Here is a 19,871-nt window from a genome sequence, read left to right on the forward strand (position 1 = left end):
ATAGCTATGATCAAGGGTGTTGGTTCCTACACATGGTAATGCCAACATGGTAAAACAAAAGAGGTGGTATCATGACACAAGCTGTGCCCTTTTGTATTTGTGATGTGATTACACACAAATTTGTACAGGATGGAGTTTGCATCATGATGTATATTGCTCCCCTATCTATGGTCATGGTAGAATAATACCATGGTAGCTGAGTTCCTGCATATATGAAGACTTTACACATATTTTTATATCATTGCTTAATAGTGAATCTTTTTGGACAAAATAGCAATTAAAATTCATATTTCTATCAAACAACCATCTGAAATTAGGTTTTAACAGACATTTCAAAGCCCCATTTTCATCTGTTCAAAAGGACAAGTGTCATGAATACAGATGCTCAACTCAAAATGAGTTTGAGTCCTTGAACATCAGTCCATTCCTCAGACCTTTAACTTATCTAACCCACCTAATGTTTTATCTCCTTGAAGAAGCAAGATTTCCACTGTTGAATTACCCAACTTTCTTCTCTGTGGGGGTTTTCTCAAATTCCCTCAATTGTTATGCACTCAATGCTCTTTATTTCTCAGGAAATGTCTCATGCCATCACTTCAGGCCAAATTTTATATTGGTCTCACACAGTCCACCACTGAAATATATTCCAATTGCTCATCACTTTGTTGACCTTTTTCTCTCCTAGTTGCACCATGTGGCATTATCATTAATTACACCCGGTGGGGTTAAGCTTTTAACATAGGCCATTAATAGCTTGCCATATCACATGCTCCTTAAAGCCAGAGATACAGAATATTTAATTACTTCACTTAGAAAAAGAGTGATGGATGGGAATCATAACAATAAAGTAGCCAGATTAAATGGATCTAGTTGACCTGATTTTAAAAGGCCCATAACACTGATTAGTTATGTCACCTTGAACTAGTCTCTTTTCTGATTATTCATCTGTAAAACTGAAATAATTTTCACCTTACATGATATTTTTCCACGAATGAATGCATTTCTACGGGCATTCATTAATAAGTCTATGCTTTTTGAGGTTACTAGTACAAGATGAAATTTTGCAGCCATGGTATTGAATGTATTGGACAGAAAAAGACCCTGTGGAGAAATCATATAGAATTATGATGTTCTGAATGACCATACACATCTCTTACAGGAAACCTGGCTAGTCTCACGGGAACTAACATAATTTGAATGAAAATATGAAAATATCATATTTGTTTCAACCATTGGTTTGATGGAATTGATCTAATATTTCTTTTGATTAATAATTCAAGGATTGCCTATCACTTAATGGATGTTTTCCCTGTTGCATTTCTACCCACCTCCAACAGTTAGGATCAATTAATGACACTCACCTTGATTTAAAGGAATAAGATAGACAAGAATGGCCTAGGGTAAACATGCCTAAAAATCCTTGACTTGGAACATCCTGAAACAGAAAGGTGATTGTCTTTCCTATGCAGCATATGGGAAATTGGAAAACTGCAATATTTCCGGATGGATAACTTTGAATTAGGTCAAGTCATAGCACACATGAAAACAATGTTTACTTAGCTATTTATTCAGAGAGTATGGGAAATTCTTGGGCCTTTGAAGTTACAAGGTGATACTATCCTCAATATCAGTCTAATAAAATAATGTGAAAAGATTTAAAAAAAATAGCACTGTGCTATAGATCTTCCTCAAGTGCAAACCTTGGATTACTTCCTGCTGAACTTCCCACACTGGGCATGCTCAGTCATAGGGTACAGTGACTGTAACTGACACCTGTTGATATTTCAGATCAAACATGGTGACACAGTTCTTTCATAGCTTGGAATTATTTCATAATGCTTGGAGGAGAGAGGAACTTTTCCTGCAGTTGCCCCTGTGTTGCAGCGCTCAGAAGGAAGCAAGGAAGAGACTTAGTTTGTGGGGAGAAAGTGAAGAATTGGCAACTTCTCTGCATCAGCAAAAATCTTTTCACGCAATGAAATGTGCATGAAATCACATTCAAAGGCAACTTCCAGTTATCACCCCATGCCCTAAGACTATTGTACCTATCTACATTCTGAACCTGGTCAACCTACAAGTAGTGAAATCTTTTCCAGATTACTGCATAATATTTTCTAATGGAGCCCTGAAATGGCTCATTCTGTTCTACAGCCTTGCCTGAGAGACTATTTCTCTCTCACATTTTCATAACCTATGCCTTCACAGCAAATGAATCTATTAGCCAAAACAACGAACTCTTAACAAGGGGATTATAAAGGCTTTCAATCCAGGCCTTGGTTTAAATCACATTGTTAAAACAGAAAGAGTCATTTGAACCATAATAGTGATATGAAAAAAAGTGTGCTGCCTTTTTAAAATTACCAGTTTAGTGGCAAGATCAAATGCAGCATGTTTTTCTGTGATACAGTGCCAAAGCCAAGTGGATGTCAAGGAAATTAAAAAGGGGGGAGGAGGGAGAGAGAGAATGCAAAGGATTTGCAGAGTTTAATTCTAGACTCCTGATGCATGAAATGGGATGGACAATATTCAGACATGGGAGTGCCAGCACAGACTCATAGCTTGTTCCAACTTACTCTTTAAGACCCTACCCTACACATGGCTTTAGACACTAATAACTTATCACTATCTTGGGTTTGGAAAAATTAAATTCCAAGTAGTTATAGGGGTGTGGTAAGGTTGGGCTACCAGATTTGGATGGCGAAAGTAGAGATGATCACCAGTCATCTTCCCCTCTACTCCTGGGACACTGTCTTCCAAGTTCATTAGAAGCAGTCCATTGCTGCAGGGAAATTGGGTTCTTTTGATTTTGACTCTATTCTGGACTGAGCAGCTGTTTCTCCTTACTTCTTCCATTGATCTACCACATCTGGCTGCAGATCCACAAAAGAAGTGGGGAGTCAACTAAGAGGTCTCTGGTCAAAGGGGGTTGAATCATCCAATCAGATCCTTCAACCAATATCTGAGGAAGAAGCAGACCAGGACTATTAGGGTATAATTAAGAGTAAGAATCCTCTTAATTGCATAGCACACACACCTGTGGGCAGGTGTTTGGGCAGCTCCTTTTAAAAATACCTTCAGTGCTCTTTCAAAAACATTAAATCCAGGTGATCTGGTACAAATTACATAAGGTGCATACCAATCTCTTTCAAGAAAGTCTGGCCAGGGCTAACCCATATATGAGAAGTGAGAGTCAAGTGAAATGGTTTAGGACTGCTCCAATTTCATTTACTCTTAAACGATAGATATTTGAAGCATTTCACCATAGTAGAACAGTTATGACTAGGCCACAACCCACAGAACAAGGTGAGAAGTTCTTATTCAATGACGGCTTTGAAATTGCAACACCCAAAAGCCTGGAAGTTACATGAAGGTGGCAGATAGTGTTCACATTCCCTCAGGACTGCAGACTTCTAATAGGTTTTAGTAAGTGTAACAATAACCCACCAATTTATTCCCTGGCAAAATAAGGATACTAAATCAGCGATGTTCCATCAGGAATGGAATAGAATAATTTTTTCAATTTTGAACGTCTGATCTCAGCAGCTAATTGAGAGAGGGAAGCTCTTCTCAAGGCCTGAGATGGTGACTTGTGCACAGTTGGATAATTCTTCAGTATTAGGGGTCTCACATGGCCCTTTCCTACGGATACAGACTTTTCATGTTCTCTAAAAGAAAAAGAAACAATTGCACTGCTTCATGTTAGATATAGTGATAAGTAGTAAGAATTAGAACTCCAACTAATGCAATCCTCAGCAAGTTAAGAGTTGTGAAGGTATTTTGTTTAACAACCACTCTGTCTCTAGAGATTAGCTCTGGCAGAGAGCTAGAATCCAAGCTTTTTAGGAAATTAAAGGCTGAAACACAGTTCATATACTTGCCTGTGCACAGAGCCAGATAAAAAGAGCAAATTGTGATGCAGGGATATGCATATGGTATTTGCTGGAAACACTTTAAAGCAGCAGTGTATTTTTCTCAGTTTGCATCACTGTACTTCACAGCTGATGCACAATTCTGGGAAAAGATGGATTGGTTTAAGGTGTTCCTGAAGTATGACTTTATGCACACTCCACATGATCCAATCCTTCTTTTCTCCTTTGATTCTGGATTGCTACGTGATCCTATTATTTATTTGTCTAAGGCCCAAGCTATAATCCTATGACAATTAATAGGCTTTAAAAACCCATATGAAAGTTGCATGCATAACTACACACGTAAATTAGAATACTAGTGCTTATAAGTATATGATTTCACCATACTGTATTTTTGCATGAGACAGGGTATTTATTTCTCTATCTGTAACAGTGGTAAAACTGACACTATGTGTGTCAGCACAGAAAGGCAAGGAAAAGAAAGAGCATTTGTTACTTGATCAGAAACTGAAAATATAAAATAGTAAGTCCAATATTATTTTTTTATTCTGACAGTCATAGAAAATGGAGATTAAGTAGAAATTCTCTCCTAACACACACAGCCCTCAGAGCAATAAACTCTAATTGGCAAATTGTGATAGTAATTGGAAAGAGATAGAGGGCATTTCCATATTGCATCATTTCTATTCCCCAATCCCTTGGAAACAATCAGAAGCATCTCTGATCAAGTTCATTTCGGCAGATCTGAAAATTGAAAGGTGAGCCAATCAATACTATCCCGCTACTATGACTTGTAATTCCTTATTTTTGCATTTAAAAGACCCTGTAAGCTGTGACAATAACAGGATAGCACACTGTCAATTTTGCAGCACAATGCTTTTCTTAGTATCTTTTCGTAAAGGTTGCAAGGTATGTGATGGTCAGAAAAGGAGAAATCACTCTAGAACAATATTTGAAGGATTGGGACCACAACTCAGCAGATTGCAGAGGCCTTTGGAAATCTCACAGCAATTATTAAGAGAGGTTAAGGGCAGAAATAATAGCAAGAAGCCTCTGAGAGGCAAACTACTGTATTCTTTGAATGAATGGAAGTCTGTAAATGACTTGAATTCCCATTTTTGCAGGCCCTTATATAGAACTTCAAGATGTTTTAACAGTTGGAATAAGGTATGAGGTGTTTTTGAGAGAAAAACTGCTCCCACCTCTACCCCTAACACTTCTCATCTCTCCAGAAATGGCCCCAAAGTTCCATTTTTAGATTGATTTGGGGTTGCATGTATGTATTTACTGCTACCATCAAATATACTTTCTTCTGTGTTTAAGGGGGATAAATATGAGAATTTGACAGTTCACCTCTCAGAGGCTTTGCACTCTATTGACACGTCAATCCTTTCTGTAAAATGTCAAGAGTCAAAGTTAAGATGAAAAAGGATTTTTAAAAAATGTCCTTTAGAGACAGCCACCTGCTCCCATCCCACCCTCACTTTGGAATTTATCTCTTATGTTGATCAAATTAAGTGGCCTATTTTTCACGCTTGGGAGAAAGGACAAAGGCCACAGATGCCCCAGTTCTGTTGTAAGTCCTAATCTTGCAGGAAAAGGACTATAAAACAAGATGTTGGCATTTTTTTCTGGATATAGTACTGTGGCAATAATAATCCTCATCACCTCGTACCTAGAAGAATGGGAAAGGAAAACACTATATGATTTCACATACAAGTATTTCACATGACTACCTACAGTCTGTGGGATGTGGTGGCTCAGTGGGTTAGGACACTGAGCTTTGTCGATCAGAAAGTCAGCAGTTTGGCAGGTTGAATCCCGAGTGCCGCATAACAGAGTGAGCGCCTGTTACTCGTCCCAGCTTCTGCCAACCTAGCAGTTCTAAAGCACGTAAAAATGCAAGTAGAAAAATAGGGACCACTACGGTGGGAAGGTAACAGCGTTCTGTACGCCTTTGGTGTCTAGTCATGCCGGCCACATGACCACAGAGACGTCCGCGGACAAGTGCTGGCTCTTCGGCTTTGAAACGGAGATGAGCACCGGCCCCTAGAGTTGCAAACGACTAGCACGCATGTGCGGGGGAACCTTTACCTTACCTACAGTCATGTGAATGTGCCCCTACATCTCACTGACAGTTTTGACTTTTGAAAACGTATTTCAACATACATGTATTTGACCTTCATCTTAACAACATTGATAAAGGGGATATAATGTAATAAATATCACACATATCTGCATATCTGCAAGAAAGCAGCCTTGTCTGTTTCTTTGCCTCATACTAATAGGGATCCTCTCTGCATCAGGCCATCCATGCTCCAGGTCCTGATGAAAGACGTTGCTTTATCATATAATATATAAGATACAAATGCTGCAACTTGTTGATTGGCCATATGATTTGTTGTAGAAATAATGCATTTTCTTTCCTAATTGTTTGAAAAAGCTCACATGTGACGGCAAATTCCACGGAGCTTGTCCCTTGCTTCAGGACATGGATCAAATTTGTCTGATAAAATGGACTCCTTGTCTTGACCAGTGCTGCTGCCACCACCTTTGATTTTAAGCAGACCTGTAAAAATATATTGAGAAATAAATAAATATTTATTTATTTTAAAAAAACACCTTCTCAAAGTTGTTCTCTAAACTAGGGGTAAGGGAACCTTGGCTCTTTTATGACTTGTGGACTTCAATACCCAGAATTCCTGAACCGGCCATGCTGACTCAGGAATTCTGGGAGTTGAAGTCCACAAGTCATAAAAAGCCAAGGTTCCCTACTCCTGCTCTAAACCAGGCATGCCAAACTCGCAACGTCACATGATGTTGCTCTATGTATCACGACGTCTTCCCCATTGCCGGTAATGGGTGAGTGTGGTTTTGCCATGACGCATCCGGCCTTCAGGCTGGCAGATTGCCTGCTCTAAACTAAGGTTTCTCAAGCTTGGCAGCTTTAAGAAATGTAGTCTTCATGCTGGTTGGGGAATTCTGGGAATTGAAGTCCACTGGTCCTAAAGTTACCAAGGTTGAGAAACATACTGTCACCAAATACTTTTTTCTATCAAAACTTTACTTAATTTAGTAACTAAACATATTTTAAAAATGTTTAAAGGGAGGAAAAACAGATAATAGAGTTAACAGGGCTTGTTGTGCTTATTGTTTATTATACTATATAATTTATTAGAATTTTTAATCTATCTGTAAAAATCATATTTAATCATTTTTCAGGTTAATGTGTGGCTGCTGAAGATGTTCAGGGGGGCATATGCAGGGGTTTGAACAGCATCAACATGTGCATCTGCTAGTTTGATGCTTTTTATCCCTTTCCCAGTGGATCTCACTGAATACTTGGTCCTCAGCAGTGTTATTCGGACACTGGCAAAGTGTCTCCCAAATAATCTTTGACCCTAAAGATTATTTGTGCTTTTCTAGCTTCCTGGATAATGTTACTTCTTCCCTTTTTGTGGCCCTGTTCTGCTTGCAACCCTGTTGGTGCAAACTCACTGAATATGCTATTACAAAGTATAGCTGGTATTAACGATGACCTAATAGCTGCCAGGCGCCAAAAAAGAAGAAAGTCATGCTGAGTTAAGCAGTTTCCTTTATTGTTCTTCACCTATAGACAGAAATCTTGCCAAATTAAAGCAAGCTACTTGCATTATTAAAGATATGCTCTGAGAACGTCTAGGGAAGAGCTGTCTTGACCCTCTTCCTCCCAATCAAACTATCTAAACTTCATTGTCTCTTCTCCTCCCTCCTGGGAATCCAGGCCATGTTCCACCACAACAGCAGTCAAAAGCTATCTCTCTGCCCATTTATCTTGAATAAAGGTAAAGGTAAAGGTTCCCCCGCACATGCGTGCTAGTCATTTCCGACTCTAGGGGCCGGTGCTCATCTCCGTTTCAAAGCCGAAGAGCCAGCGCTTGTCCGAGGACGTCTCTGTGGTCATGTGGCCGGCATGACTAGACGCCAAAGGCGCACGGAATGCTGTTACCTTCCCACAGTAGTGGTCCCTATTTTTCTACTTGCATTTTTACGTGCTTTCAAACTGCTAGCTTGGCAGAAGCTGGGACGAGTAACAGGCGCTCACTCTGCTATGCGGCACTCGGGATTCAACCCACCAAACTGCCGACCTTCGGATCGACAAGCTCAGCGTCCTAACCCACTGAGCCACCACGTTCCTTTTACCTTTATCTTGAATACATGTAAAAAAAATGGCATCTGGATATCTCTCTTCCATCTCTCTTGTTCCACCTCTTCCCATTCTGAGTACTGTTATAGTTCCATTCAGCAGTCTTTGGAATAGTCCTTACCTGAGCTCTTCTGCGGTTTGACCTCTTTGAATGATAATGAAAAGCAAAGGCAGGACAAGGACATTTGCTGTATGAGTTGGGTGGTGGAAGTTATAGGAATTGCTGGCCCTGTTGGAACAGCACCACGTCCTGTAGGCAGGAAAGGATAGGGCGGATTTCATGTCATTATTGCAAAATACATTATTTTTGAAATAAAAAGTGTGCCCTGGTACCATTGCTATTAATGAAAAGAGAATCCATAAAAGGAAATGTTTGATTCCTAAATTCATAGGAATGCTTCAAGAAACCCCAAATAATATCTTTTGTAGATAATAAGAATAAGAATAATAAGAATAATAAGAATAAAGAAGTTAGAAGGGACCTTGGAGGTCATCTAGTCCAACCCCCTGCTCAGGCAGGAAACCCTATACCATTTCAGGCAAATGGCTGTCCAGTCTCTTCTTAAAAACTTCCAGTGTTGGGGCATTCACCACTTCTGGAGGCAGGTTGTTCCACTGGTTAATTGTTCTAACTGTCAGGAAGTTTCTCCTTAGTTCTAGGTTGCTTCTCTCCTTGACTAGTTTCCATCCATTGCTTCTTGTCCTGCTTTCAGGTGCTTTGGAGAATAGCTTGGCTCCCTCTTCTTTGTGGCAGCCCCTGAGATATTGGAACACTGCTATCATGTCACCCCTCACTCTTCTCTTCGTTAAACTACACATACCCAATTCCAGCAACCGTTCCCTATATGTTTTAGCCTCCAGTCTCCCAATCATTTTTGTTGCTATGTGGTTTAAGCAGGAAACCAGAAGATTAGTCAGAATGGCATAAATCCTGATTATTTATTTTCCAGGGGCACGAGTGGAAATACAAGATTTCCTTGTATTCAGCAAAGATCATTACAGGAATTAATGACAAAAGCCCATGTTCTGTGTTTACTTGTAATTTTAGAAATAATTACAGATATACCTTTCAGCTCCTTAAATATCATCATCATCATCATTTTAGCCACTGTTTATCCACTACAGGATGCAGGCGTCTTCTGCATGTTTCCAACCAATACGGTCCTGAGCTTTCTTTTTGCCAATTGGGCCCACAATACAAACTACGAGTCAATTTGGTGTAGTGCAGGGGTGTCAAACTCAATTTCATTGAGGGCCGCATCAGCATTGCAGTTGCCCTCAAGGGGCCGGGCGGGTATGGCCAGGGTGGGCGTGGCCTGCTGGGTAGGCGTGGCTAGAGTGCGTATGGCCTACTGGGTGGGTGTGGCCAGCTCTACATCGTTCGCATCAAGGGTGCCTATGGGGGGCCTGGGCAGGAGTGGGACAGATCTGAGGGTCTCTGGCAGAAGGAGGGTCTCTGGGCCGGGGCCAAGGCAGTGGGGGCCGTTCCCTCACTGTTTCCAGAATGGCTTCGCGGGCCACATGAAAGCACTTCGCGGGCCGGATCCGGCCCCCGGGCCTTGTGTTTGACATGTCTGGTGTAGTGGTTAAGGCACCAGGTTAGAAACTGGGAGACAGAATTCTAGTCCTGTTCTAGTCCTGCCCAGTCTAGTCACTTCCTCTCAGCTCTAGGAAGGAAGCAACGGCAAATCACTTCTGAAAAAACTTGCTAAGTAAACTGGAGGGATTTTGTTCAGGCAGACTCTGAGAATTGGACACACTTGATTGGAAAAAAAGCAAACAGAACAGCTTTTTCAAAAGCCAAATTAAATGGTCCTAAAAATCTGCAAGGGGGTTCTATTCCCCAGAGCCAGGTGATATATGGGTTCCGTTTACAGTGCTTTAGGATTCTAGGCACTTCTGTGCTGCTAACTTTTCTAAGATACAGTAGCAAAATGACTTTTGGTGCTATATTTACTCCGAAATGCCTCCCAGTGAATTCAGTGGAGCTTAACTTTGAGTAAGGGAATAAAAGAAAGCTTGCAATCTTAAGGTTATGCTGTGTACTGCAACTTATAGTCCCACACTTGGGTGTATTTTCCACTGAATTCAATTAAATTCATTTATCAGTAGACACATACAGAATGGCCTAGTCAGGTCACAATTCTAGGCGTAATTAAATGGAAGGGTGCCACTGATGTTGCAGAGATTTTTCTGAAAATACAGCCACAAGACTGCCCTTCAGAAAAGCACATTTTTGCATGTGAAAGTTTAGTTCATATATTTTCAAAATTCTCCTCTCTCATACAAAAGAATCATGGATACTTTCAGAACCGGAGGCGTATGCCTTCGGTGAATGATGCTCTATGAGCTACTGTACTCTGGTGTAAAAATCAATGTTGAACTAACAGCTGAACACCTGAAGGACAAAATCATTTTAAAGAATTGATAGTTTCCCATGGCTTGTGTAGGTGTCTTTCTGTGTCATTACTTCTTTTTCTATTTAATTGGGGCTTAAAGAACATCTACAAGTATCCAAAGTAAAATTGGCTTGGGAATTTCTGTGAAAGTGAATCTCCCCTTTGTAGGGGTCTCTTTCTAGGAGGTCCCCTGCTTTGCATTGTCACCCATCTAAGGCTGACAGCAGGGATTTACTAAAAGAGAGGTGGGCAGTAAAGGGAGCTGAGAGCCCACTAAAACTTATTGAAGTTCTCTATGAATGCAGTACAGGTAAGACTTATTAGTGAGCTCTTGAGACAGAAATCAAACTTGGAAATAGATATTGATTGTGCCAGCATTAGTTCCCTAGGCTAATTCTGAGGAGATGGAACTTGAAGAAATGTTGGTCTCAGAAAGATACATTAACACTAATAGGTCATTCTACAATCTGGAAAGGAAATAAAATGCCAGGTATAAAAAGCTGAATCTTACCTACAAAATGGAGTGTGAAGGTATAACATACTGTACACACCCTCAAAAAAGTATCCTCTTACCATGAGAATTTTTCTTTTTCAAAAGGTCACAGTAACGTGGCACACCACATTACCAGGGCAGTCCTACAGAATGAGCCTGTGACATGGCATATTTTTAATTTTACGCAACTATTCCATTTATGAATAATTGTTCACCTCATTGCACTTTCGGTACTCATGATAAGCTCCAGCTTTAATAACACAGCAGAAGCACGAAAATGTAAGGAGAAGAGACTGAAGCTATGGATAGAATCAAATAAATACGGTATTGTTGTACTGTACATGGATACAGGTGTGTTCTTGTGTGATAATCCAGGCTACTGTTGGATAAATCCATAAGACATGAAGAGATTTAGCCTTATACGACATGCCTAACAAAAATAGACAGCATGCATGAAGGATGGGAAGGGCAAAGGGCTGTGGTGGGGGGAAAAACACACACACTCCCCTCATGTTGATCCTCCAAGTCGCTTCCTTTTTTAGGTATTATGACTGTCTGATAGTCAAACATAAAGTGGTCCTCCGTGGCTTGCCTTTAAGTACCTCTTTAAAGCTATCCACTGCAGTGAATTGCTTGTCTCTGAATTTATTTTAAAAGTGGGGAAAAGAATTATTCTGCTTATAACTGTAATGACACTGAGGGAGGTGAGTATTAACCCCATTTACTGCATTTGAAAGCGCTCCAAGGAAACACTCCAAATTATCTTGTTTTTTCTCATTATCTAGGCCCTGGCAAATCCATTACACATTGCTAGTGTTTTTGTGAAGGATCATTAAAATGTCACCCCTCTTCAGCAGTGAGACAATATAGCCCATTTCCTCTGTGGAGTATTTTGTAACCTCATTTTGCACAATGTGCATCATTGTGAGTATTTACAGTCAATCTGGGTTCCTGCATCATGAGAGTTCACCTTTCGGAGGAACATAGTAAAGCTGGGCAGGGCAAGAAGTTTTAAAACTGATGACGATAATAAACTAACTGCTCAGTTAAAGAATCAGAACTCTTCTGGAAGTTTTTAGAGCTATGTTGATACCATTTGTACTACTCATTTCCAATTTGACCCATGTCTCAAGTTTCTAGAAAGGAAAGTACATGAACTACAACAGGCACAGCAGACAATAATTTCCAGGGGTCCAAATGCATGGTGAGTTCATTTCTTTTCTGACCTTTCCTTCTGGGTTCTCTCATCAGCTCCACTGCTTCCTCCCGGGATTTGGGACTTAGCTGTTGTCCACTTTCCAGGAATCGTTTTGCAGACTCGTCAGCATTGGGACCTAAGAATGAAAGAACAACCATATATTTCAGTGATAATTCAGATCTATAAACAAAACTCTACATAGAAAAGCAGAATCAGCATAATGACAGGGCACTTTGGGGTAGTGGTGAAGGTGCTGGCCAAGAAACCAGGAGATGGTGAATTCTAGCCCCCCCCCTTAGTCACGAAAGATGGCTGACTGACTTCGGCCAGTCATTCTCACTCAGCCCAACAGGACTGTTGTTGTGGGGGGGAAAAGGAAGTGGGATATAGGCTTTGAATTTTATGTGTACTGTATGTGTATATAGAGATATTGCAATATAATTTCTTCCTTCAAGAACAAATATTGTTTTTTTTAACTTTCTTTAATAAACAAAGTTCCTAATTCTCGTTACTGAGGATTACTGTATTGTTGTATCTAACCTCCTGCCAGCATTTGACCCGCTTCAGTTTGCTTACCGACCAAATTACTCCACAGAGGATGCTATTTCTTCTCTTTTCCATCTGAGCTCAGAGCAGTTAGAGGAAAGAAATACTCATGTGCGTTTGTTGTTTGTCGACTTCAGTTTGGCATTTAATACAATCATTCCCCAGTATCTAGTAGCCAAACTAGGCCTTTTAGGCTTAAACACTCCTTTGTGCAACTGGATTCTTGATTTTCTTACTAACAGGCCCCAGAATGTGTGAGCTGGAACAAGTATTCTTAGCACCATTTTCTTGAGCACATGTCCTCCTCATGGTAAGTCCACTGCTGTTCACCCTGTTAACCTATGACTGTTGTGCTAGATTTGCCACCAACCATATTGTGAAGTATGCATACAATACAACAGTAGTGGGCCTTATGCAAGATGACAATGATGGCACTTACTGCAAGCAGGTTGAGGGTTTGGTGAACTGTTGTAAGAAAAACAGCCTAGTTTTAAACATTGGAAAAACCAAAGTGATCATTGTTGATTTCAGAAAAGGCAGGCACAGCCACATTCCTCTGTGCATTAATGATTCACCTGTGGAGATAGTTACCAGCATCAAATTCCTGGGTGTGCAGATAACGAGTAGACTAGCTTAGTCTCTCAACAGTGATAAACTGGTGAAGTGGGCACAGCAGCACCTGCATTTTCTGCATTGCATGAAAAAAGTACATCTTCCTTTCCCTGTCCTTACAACTTTCTACAAAGGGATGATCAAGAGCATCCTGTCATACAGCATCACAGTCTGGTTTGGAAGCATTACTGCTTCAGACAGGAAGGTGGTACAGAGAGTAGTGAGGATGGCAGAAAAAAATATTGGCAGTTCCCTCCCTTCCATCCAAGACATAGCATATAAGCATTGCTTAAGCAGGGTCCACAAGTTTGTCTGGGTCACTATACATCCTCTTCACAACCTGTTTTCCTTGTTACCTTCTGGGAGGAAGCTTTGTAGTATCTGAAGCAGAACATCCAGATTCAGTCATAGTTTTGTTTCATACATATTAACCTTGTGAACTCTAAAGCTTCCTCTTTCCATTATATATTCAAGATGGACAGTGATTGTTATATGTTATTTATATGTAAAGGTGTACATTTACACATATATTGTATATAGCATATTTAAATGTGTGTTATGTATGTGTACACTTTGAGAGAAAGCAACTAGATTTCATTTTTAATGTGTGCCAATGTGCCCACAGTAAAAAATAACAATAAAGGTTATCTATCTATTACTGGTGAACATGGTACAGAAGGTCTTTCCTCAAGCAACCAAAAATCATTCTGAAACTAGCTCTTATTTTTATTAATTTTTACCCTGCCTTTACATACAGGTGCACAGTTTATAGCACAATACAATTTCTTGCTTCAAGTATAAATATTACACTCACACACACACACACAATCATGGTTCTGACAGACAGGGATAAATAAAGCAGAACTCCAAGGCTTGCAAATTCCTCAAAGAACATGTTTATTAGTTACAAAGCATCGGCATGTCAAAAGTGAAACCAAATCTGGAGACACACACAACAAAGTTAAAAAATCCCACCCCTAAATCTATGCAAGCAACTACATTCCCCAATACATCTTCTTGGTGGGCTTTTTGGCAATGCCCAGCTTGCATTCTTGGGAGCAGACAATGACCTTGGTTCCCATGGGACAAAAGATTATTTAGACTAGCGAAACACCCGGGCAACCCTCCTCCCTCCATTCTATGTGGCAACCGAAAATGAGTAGGAAAAATGCTGCAGCCATTCTCATTTGTAGAGTTGACACACACATACATACATACACTTGAAGCAAGAAATTATATTGCACTAGATACATATCTATCAACACAGGGGACCCCAACCCCTAGGTTGCAGCCCATTCAGAACTGGGCCACAGAAACAGCAGCAAGCATGCACACATAGCAGCATCAAGCATGCATATATAGCTCCACTTGTGCACACAGTAGGTGGGCGATCTTGTGCACACATGGAACCATCCACTCTGCCCCCACCAGTCTGCAAACCCAGAAAGATTGGAGACCACTGCATCAACATGACACATGTGCTTCAGGCCAACACTGGCTCACTCTTTGCTTTTGGGTGCTGGTTCTGACCTATTAGAGCCCAACCTTTACTTCCAGGATTGCTTCCTCCTCCTCCCAATTCAACCCAACCAAAATGGATATCTTGGGAGAACCTGCTTATGATCCCCAACTTGGGTAAGATAAAGAGAAGAAGGACATAGACGTGCATTTCCTGTGCCTGAACCTTCACACCCTTCTCACTAAAATTTGATGTGTCCCAGCTTCCCAAAAGCTATTAAAAACTGAATTGTTTGGTTAATGGACTGTCTGAGATGGCAAAATTGACTACTTTGATTAAAGATAACAATTTGACTGTTGTTGTTTTTTCCTGCATTGGCACCATCTTTGGATTTTATGCTTGATAAAGATAAAAATGAAGTTTTGACTTGGGATTTCATAATTAGGTATATTTTGTCTACAGCAATATTGTGTATTGTTGAAGTTTAATAGATATGTCATTTTTTGTTTTTTCTATATTGGATATTTATTTATTTATTTATTTATTTATTTTATTGGATTTGTATACCGCCCTATTCCCGTAGGACTCAGGGCAGTTTACAGGGCAGTTAAAACCATGAATACAAAAAATTTAAAACAATTAAAACAATTAAATTAAATTCAAGCCCCAAGAGTAAATCTAAAACCCAGTTAAATTAACAACCCCACAGTCTGGACCAAACAGATCAAAGAGCCAAGTTTTCAGGTCCCGGCGAAATGAGCGAAGGTCGAGGGCAGTCCTAGGTTCTGTGGGTATTTTGTTCCATAGGGCAGGGGGCACCCACAGAGAATGCCCTTCCCCTGGGAATAACCTGCCGGCATTCATTAACCAGTGGTACCCTGAGAAGGCCCTCCCTGTGGGGGCGCATAGGACGATGGGAAGATGATGCCGGCAGCAGGTGTTCCCTTACTACGGTTCATTTATGGGTTGCTTTTTGTTTTTAGCCTATGAAATCATACTAGGTATTGTTGTTATTTTTTATTGTTTGATGTGTATATCTTTTATATTTTAGTTTTGTTTTGGAGAACTTTGGGGACTTTTTAAATATTGTTTTTATTTACTTTTATTGTGGATTGTATTTCAGTTGATGTGTGTGAACAAACCAGAGTCTTTTTATTGGAGCAGTTTACAAATAACAGATAGATAGATAGATAGATAGATAGATAGATAGATAGATAGATAGATAGATAGATAGATAGATAGACAGACAGACAGACAGACAGACAGACAGACAGACAGACAATTTTCCTCACAACAACAGTCCTGAGAGTGGGTTGAGCTGGGAGAGAGTGATTAGTTCAAAGTCACCCATCAGCTTTCATGCCTAAAGCAGGACTAGAATTCTTATTTCCTTGGTTTTTAGACCAGCACCTTCATCATTATATCATACAGGCTCTCCTATAGCTATAACTCTGTTCCCATGGGATTTTGCTTTTTGTTTTATTTTCCCTAACTTAGTCAAGGAGTAACAGAAAACTGCAGGGAACAGGGTGGAGGGGGGGGGAGAAGAGAAGTGTATTGCAAATAATAAAACAAGCATTGTAGCACAAGCTTTATCCCTTTTCTACCTGTGTTGTGGGATCACTTGCACAACAGGCAAGGGGTAGAGCTTCCATTATGAGACTCATTTTGTCATTCTGATGAAACTTTTTTTGCAGATTTTTTTGTTTTGCAAGGAACCCCATAGTGGACATGATAATGACAAGATATGACATAATCAGATTTGATTTTAAAATAAGATTGCTGAAGTTGCAAAACTTATTCAAAGTGAAACCAATGTTTCTTACATAGCTCTTAGTTGGTGCCAAAGTAGGAGACATAGCAGCTGCCCAATTAACCTTGCATTTACTTTCATGCAATATTGTTGTTACTGTTTGCTATGCTGTTGTCATTTTTAACCCATCTCTCCATTCCTAGAATTAGTTTTTGATTCTAATCCCAAAATATTGCAATATTGAAAAATATTGAAAAATATTTCCAGTCTACATTCCTGCAAGATCTGAACTAGCTCCTTCAACAGAATCCTATTGGGGATTTCCTCCTCCATATGTACAATGAACATATCATAAACAGCCAAATATTCTGCCCATTCTATAGATGTATAATTCATGTATTGCTGTGTTTCAGCAGCACTCTTTGTCATTAGTAAGGGCTCTTATTTCCCCCCCTAACTCCATGGAACTATACGAACTTGAGGATGCATTTCATTTAGCCTTCCCACATATGCAGCTTCATCATACCCAAAGCCGGTGAACCTTTTGCCTGAATAGGTTCAGGTTCTCCATATAGTATTCCATAGGCTATGGCAGACAAACAAACACTTAACTAATTGGTCTCACCAGCAATGGCATCAATCATTATCTTCATCTTTAGCTTCAGAAGTTCTGTCAGGAGATGTATGGACCGCTTCTGGAACTTCATGAGCATCGGTTGAGTTTCAGGTGAGATGGTATAGTTAGCTCTCTTCCCTGAGGGTGTAACACCCAGCTTTTGACTTCTTGAGGTAGTTGCAGAGGCCAGCTCAACCTCGTCATATGGGAGGAATTTGACAATGGGACAATATAAACCTGTGAAAGATTTTTTGGGCGGTAACTCTATGAGCTCGTCCCAGGTGAACTCAAATATGTTCCTGACACCTCGTGGCACATGGAAGCCCATTTTCTGCCATGTGATAAGCATCTGTACCATATCAGCCAAAAGCTTTGGGGCCTTGGCTTTCATTTGCTCAAAATCAAGGTTTTTATATTCATCTGTCTTGTGCTCCTCTTTCGGCTCCTCTTTCTGCTCAGCTTTCTGCTCAGCCTTCTGTTCAGGTTTCTGTTCAGGTTTCTGTTCACTCTTAATATCATTCTTATGGTCAGATTTATGTTCATCCTTTTGATCAACCTTTGGACTACTTTTTGTGTCAGACCTTTGGTCATTCATATTACCAGTTCATTCATTTCATCATTGATGTAGCAACATCTAAATAAGGAGAACAATAGATAAGAAATATCTCTGTGCTGTTATCTTTAGGACTAATGTATCATTTGTTAAGTGAATGATGTGCTAATCTGTCTCTTTCAAAATGGTAATTATTTTGTTACCAGGCCAGGTAACATCTTCAGCGGATTTGTGCTGAAGATGTTACCTAGCCTGGTAACAAAATGTTCGGAAACCAACCCACAAGCTCGGAGAATGAACCTTCACTCTCAAGATATGCAATAGTTAAGAATGGAAGTATCTCCAAGAAATATCTCCAAGAAATAAAATGCGGCATTAGAAAGGCCTTAACTCTCCTTACCAAAAGCAGCCCTTTTTCTTTTAATTGAAGTACCAAGAAAGTCCATGTTTAAGTGTGACAGATAAATTACAATTGATTTAATTAGAAAACAGAAACTGAAGAATTTTCTTAATTAGAAAGTATATTTTCAACTGGAACTAATAACCTGTCAGTCTAAGCTTTATATCAGTTGGGTTTCTACGGCAGACTAGACTTGATCACCTCAGGAGTGAAATGGCTCACTAAATCCAACCTCCTGCCCAGAAATCTCTGCTTTGTGGTTAGGGCTCATTTTGTCTAGCATTTCTAAAGACTCTACATGTGATCATGTGTTCTTAGAACAGGGGTCCCCAACCTCCCGTCCATGGACCAGTATCAGGCCCCACATGCCAGCAACCGGTCCGCACAAACAAGCAAACCCCATCTGTGGGATGCAAGCAGCATACAAAACCTCTCTGCAAGGAATCGGTCCTTGGTAGCCAAAAGGTTGGGGACCTCTGCTTTAGAAGACCTAGCTCTGAGAACCTAGGGCAATCCTTTCCATGTCATGGGACTTTTTTTGATCATGTGTGTGCACAACTCACTGGACCAAATTCATACTACAAAAAGTGACAAGCGTGTGCAGGCGCAGGAAATAGAAGTAGAAACAGATCATTCATGGTGCCCAAAAATACTTTAGGATAACGATCTATAAACTGAGCTCAACTCACTTTAAAATGTCATGAATCATATTCCAAAACCAGTTGCTTGGTTACCCCTTTACCATGTTCTGAAGAGGTTAAACAATGCTAGAAAGAGACTTTAGATATATTTGTTCTAAGATCACATTGGCTGAAAAGGACGAAGAGAGGGGACTTTAAATGTTTCAGTCATCGGCATGGACTAACACAGAACTAAGAATCACGGTGACTCAGTGGCTTAAAGATGTTGGAGATAGACTTTGCTCCAGTGGTTTGAGTGGCGGAGTGAGTTTCCATCACTTACCTCAGCTTCTGCCCACCTAGCAATTTGAAAGCATCTTACATGCAAATAGATAAATAGGTACCAATTTGGTGGAAATGCGGCGGCGTTTTGTGTGGATGATGAGACCCTGCTGGTGCTGGACCTGCCCGGATATGGTGCCCGATTGCAAGGCAACATTGGTGGTGGGAGAAGGCCCAAGCTGATGCTGCAGGATGCTGCTCGTCTTTCTGGAAGCTAGTTCGCCTCCTGTGGTGCACCCTGAATAGTAGTCTGCAAGTGCAAACTAAACAGACTAGCCTTCTTCGGCAGCCAAATAAATACATTATATTAACACTGTAGTCTGCTGGCTAATTGTAACATTGACATATGTTAAATGAATGAATGAACCTTTATTGTCAAAGTACAACCATGTATACATTGAGATTGGCTGAGCCTCCCTTCGTGCCCCCCACCACCACAACTCACAGTGACAACAAACCCACCATCTTGTTACACCATGTGAGCTAATTGCACAACACACTGGCCTTGCAAATCAATCATACATAAAATTATAAAATTATTTCCCATTCAAGAGCCTAACAGCCCACGGATAAAAGCTATTCTTCAGCCTGTTGGTACGGCTGGCTATACTCCTGTATCTCCTACCCGATGGTAGGAGAGTAAAGAGATACCAACCAGGGTGTGAGTCGTCCCTGAGAATTCTCCTCACTCTTCCAAGGCAGTAAGTAAGTACAGTTCTGAAACCAGTAAAGAACATAACAGAAAAACCAGCAGACACAATGAATCCCTTGGGATCCACCGTTCTTTCCAGCTTCCATAACAAGACCAGGGAGAGTTGCATTTTC

General features: G+C 40.3%; 1 protein-coding gene across 1 annotated transcript in view; it reads right to left on the reverse strand.

Annotated features, from left to right (window-relative positions):
* LOC310634808 (uncharacterized protein C3orf20 homolog) overlaps positions 1-17,726 on the reverse strand; it is a gene marked incomplete at its 5' end in the record, with an annotated part of 41,988 nt that extends 24,262 nt beyond the window's left edge. Inside the window, 5 exons of the mRNA XM_083353343.1 lie at positions 1,362-1,511; positions 3,474-3,665; positions 6,318-6,438; positions 12,174-12,281; positions 17,141-17,726. Coding sequence (XP_083209469.1) covers positions 1,362-1,511; positions 3,474-3,665; positions 6,318-6,438; positions 12,174-12,281; positions 17,141-17,726 — 1,157 coding nt within the window. The remainder of the gene's footprint in view (positions 1-1,361; positions 1,512-3,473; positions 3,666-6,317; positions 6,439-12,173; positions 12,282-17,140) is intronic.
* Between the last annotated feature and the right edge of the window lie 2,145 nt (positions 17,727-19,871).

This window comes from Vipera ursinii (assembly GCF_947247035.1).
Source record: "Vipera ursinii genome assembly, chromosome: 2".
Lineage (NCBI taxonomy): Eukaryota > Metazoa > Chordata > Lepidosauria > Squamata > Viperidae > Vipera > Vipera ursinii.